The following is a 3,900-nucleotide window of genomic DNA, read 5'->3' on the forward strand; positions in this document are numbered from 1 at the left end:
GCACATTGACTACTTTTACTATGAGTACTTTAAGAATATTTAGATGCTAATACTTTTGTACTTTTAGTTGAGTAACATTTTGAATGCAGGACTTTTACTTCCTGCATTCCAGAGTATTTCTACACTCTGGTACTTCTACTTAACTTAAGTACAAGATCTGAGTAGCCTAACCCATCACAGTCCCCCTGCTTTACTCCCACTACTATTTTATTACATTTTTAATTTATTAAATGCCCCTCTTGTTTGTTTGTTTGTTTGTTCACCAAGTAAAGCGGCCTTGGGTCCCTTGAAAGGCGATACGATACGATATTACTTTATTTGTCAGATCAAGTCTGAAATTTGACTTGCGTCACAGCAGCTCCATGTCCAACATCAACAGACAAGTATCCAGACACAATACATGAAACACAAACAACAAACATTAACAGCACAATCAGTGAGAGAAAAGCTGCTCAAAGAGCCTTCAGCGTGCATTTGATCTGGGATTTAGCTCTGTGTTTACTGTGAAGATTGACTGATGCACGAAGGAGTGCTTCAGTCTGACTTTATTGAAACGTGGGACCCTGTATCTCTGTATTAGATGGTAGCAGTTCATATTCACTGTTCAGAACATGGTTTGGGTCAGAGATGATGTTGTTGGACAACCTCACTGGGTTGTTATGATAGGCTGAGTCATAGAGTCTCTGACAGGGTTGACCAACAATCTTTGAGCAGATTTTTAACAGGTGGAGCAGTTTTGATTTTAAAGCTGCTGACAAACATTTGTACCAGGTAGTATTGCAGTACTGCAGAATAGACATGATCACAGATGTAAAGAACAACAGAAGAATTTCTCTGCTCGCCCCAAAAGACCTAAGACGGCGGAGAAAATAAATTCTTTGTTTTGTCCTTTTGCACAGATATTGAAGGTGATCCTTCCATGACAGCAGATGGTCAATCATTACACCCAAGTATTTGTATGAAACTCCCTGCTTGATTTCATCTGTATGGATGACAATGGGGACTTTATGGGAGTCAGATGGTGAGCCAAAAATGATTTCCTCAGTTTTCTTGGTGTTGATCTCAAGAGCATTGTTATCAGTCCACTCAACCACCTGATTTACAGCCTGTTGGTGCAGCTCAGGGTCGTCTGTGTTACTGAGCAGAGATATTATTGCAGTATCATCAGAGTACTTAATGATGACTTGATTTTGTGTGTTGGTACGACAATCATCATCATCAATGTAATCTATTATTATTATTATTGAGTACTTCTCCCACCATTTAAATGTAGTGGCAGCAACATTGTTTGCAATATGCTCTACCTGATTGGTCCTTATATGTGGATCTTTTAAAAGCCATGGCTATAAAAGAATGAGGCATCCCTACAACAGCCCACTATAACATTTTCTAGAGGTCCCATCAAGACCTGATCCATTTAAACACTCTGCTGTGCTGCTACACTATGCCCCAGGCCCCAAATCATTTGTAATAACCTCTTTAAAATATAAGAAATTCATCACACACGTTTGAGCAAACGTAGGTTTAATGTATATTTCAAGACAGAAAATGGTGAAGTAATTCCATAGATAAGTAATATCCTTTTTTGGTAGTGATAGACCATTAATTACTTTAGCGTAACGCCAATAAATAAAATACTGTTTATTTCTTGTCACATTATTTAAATACATCTGAATGATAAACCAGCAGAAGGAGCAGCAATCACTGCGGTAAAAAAACACTTTTTCTTCCAACAGTTGCCTTTTAACTAATCAAGCAGACAGAGACAGAGATTAGCAAACATCTGGAGTTTCTGATTTTTAGCCAGTCGATGAATGTGAGCCAAATATTATTTTTCCTTTCAGCTCCTTTGGTTTTTCCTTTCGTCTGAATGAAATATCGGTCTCTTTGCTGCTTAATTAATACGCCTCCATGTTCACCAGCTGTTTCCTGACTTTGCCTACTTTGTCACATTTGGTAATGGGACTGGGTTGGATATGGAGCACAGCACAGTGGGACCACAGAGTCAGTCTCAATATCACTGTGGGTTCAACAATACAAGTGTCCCTTTTCACTTTCACAATAGCATTGTACTCCAAGTCTATACTATGATTACATGTAAACACCACTTCATATGCCATACATGTGATATTGTAAGTCCCTGATGGTTTTTGTAACACTCATATTTATATTAGAAGAAAGTGTAATTCTGTGATTAACTCCTTAATAACCCAACTGTTAAAATACTTCAATGATAAACACTTGACATTTGAAATACTGACAGATAGACACACTTTTGCACACACATAAATACCTAAATAATACACAGCTGTTGTCTCAAGCATCTGTGGATGTTTTGAGCTCCTGTAGTTCAGTAGCGTCTTTGGTGCCCTGCTCCAATTTTTTCCGGCCCTTCTGGAAGACAGCAGCAATCTCTTCAAAACTTTTGCCCTTGGTCTCGGGGACCCGGAGATAAATAAACACTGTGAAGCCGAAAAGCAGCGCAGCAAACAGGATGAACACATACGAATCCAACCAAGTCTGAAAATAGAAACGAAAAAGACAGGTGTAAGACTATGTCTGATTTTATGAGTTTATAGTACATAATGTGTTTTCCTTTCTGCCAACCTGTATATATGGAAAGGTCATGCCTATGATGAAGTTGCTGGTCCAGTTGCAGCAGCCAGCCAGAGCGATGGCTGCAGGTCGGGGTCCCTGACTGAACAGTTCAGCAACTATGAACCATGGAATCGGACCAGGACCAATTTCAAAGAAACTCACGAAGAGGAAAATAGCCGACATGCTGACGTAACTCATCCATGGGTAGTCACCCTGTAGGGAAAAGTACATCAGTTATTGTATTTTCACATACTGCATGAGAAAGAGATGGACATACTGGCATGGCATTCTTGAGTCCATTTTGTGCTCTGCTTCACTTGTTGTTGTGCCTGAGCTTTATATGAACTCTTTGCAAACATACAGTTTTTTGTCCTATCTCGGCCTCTTTTAACTAAATTGTCCTATTTAGTGTGACAAATAATTTACATATAGAGATGAGGTACTGGATATATTTTGCTCCATGTATCCTTCCTGCATTTTTTAGCCAACGCATGGCAATGAAGTGAGTAAAGGTGCTATGCTAGCTGACCAAACTCCATGTACTGATGAAGACCATGAGATGCAGTTTAAAGGTCCCCTATTATACTGTTTTTCATCAATGTAGTATAGGTCTCAGGTATATACAAACATGTCTCTGAAGTGTTTGGCTCCAAACACCAAACAGATCGTGCATTGTAGCGTGCCATAAACCACTCTGTTTCAAAAGTGCTGATTCTCTGTATTTGACTTTAGATGAAAATAAGGAGCCACTCCCCACGCCCCTCTCTGAGATATTTGGGTAAGCCCCTGTCACACTGTCCAAAATTGACACCAGGTGGACACACGAATATGGAATTGTGAATTTCGCACGAAGATGGCCCCGAAGTTGGTCAACAACTAAGCAACAGCCGAAGCAAGTACGATGCCTACAGAAGGCCACACGATGGCACCCGAACCACACACGAAAATATGGTCGTAGACTTTACTGATGATTTAGAATGTATCCAGACTCAACGTAAGAGCTTGTGCCTCTTCGGGGGGTGCTAACATTTAAACATACACTTTATTCTTTACTTTCTCCGTCTTTATATGTAGATTAGAAGATATTACTTATCTCCGTCATGTTGTTTCCATAGCAACAACAGCTTCCTGTCAACAGCCTAAACTCGCCTTCAAAATAAAAGCATCTAAATAAAACAGGAAGTTAACCTAAATTACATTTAAGACATATAACTGCAACGAAAGTAACAAAAACAATGTAATATCCTTTTCAGTTTCACAGAACACAAATTGGGTTATTTACATAATATGTTTACATGATTT

The 3,900-nt window shown here is 39.2% G+C and overlaps 1 protein-coding gene across 1 annotated transcript; it reads right to left on the bottom strand.

The window, feature by feature from the left end:
- Positions 1 to 1,528: 1,528 nt before the first annotated feature.
- LOC104967816 (solute carrier family 2, facilitated glucose transporter member 2-like) lies at positions 1,529 to 3,178 on the bottom strand. The gene is made up of 2 exons (XM_010797347.1): positions 2,608 to 3,178; positions 1,529 to 2,520 (listed from the first exon to the last, which is right to left on the bottom strand). Exons 1-2 carry the CDS (start codon positions 2,827 to 2,829, stop codon positions 2,317 to 2,319), a joined length of 426 nt encoding a protein of 141 aa, XP_010795649.1. The 5' UTR covers positions 2,830 to 3,178; the 3' UTR covers positions 1,529 to 2,316.
- Between the last annotated feature and the right edge of the window lie 722 nt (positions 3,179 to 3,900).

The sequence above is a fragment of the Notothenia coriiceps genome, unplaced genomic scaffold (assembly GCF_000735185.1).
Source record: "Notothenia coriiceps isolate Sejong01 unplaced genomic scaffold, NC01 NC01_scaffold00037813, whole genome shotgun sequence".
In the NCBI taxonomy this organism is placed as follows: domain Eukaryota; kingdom Metazoa; phylum Chordata; class Actinopteri; order Perciformes; family Nototheniidae; genus Notothenia; species Notothenia coriiceps.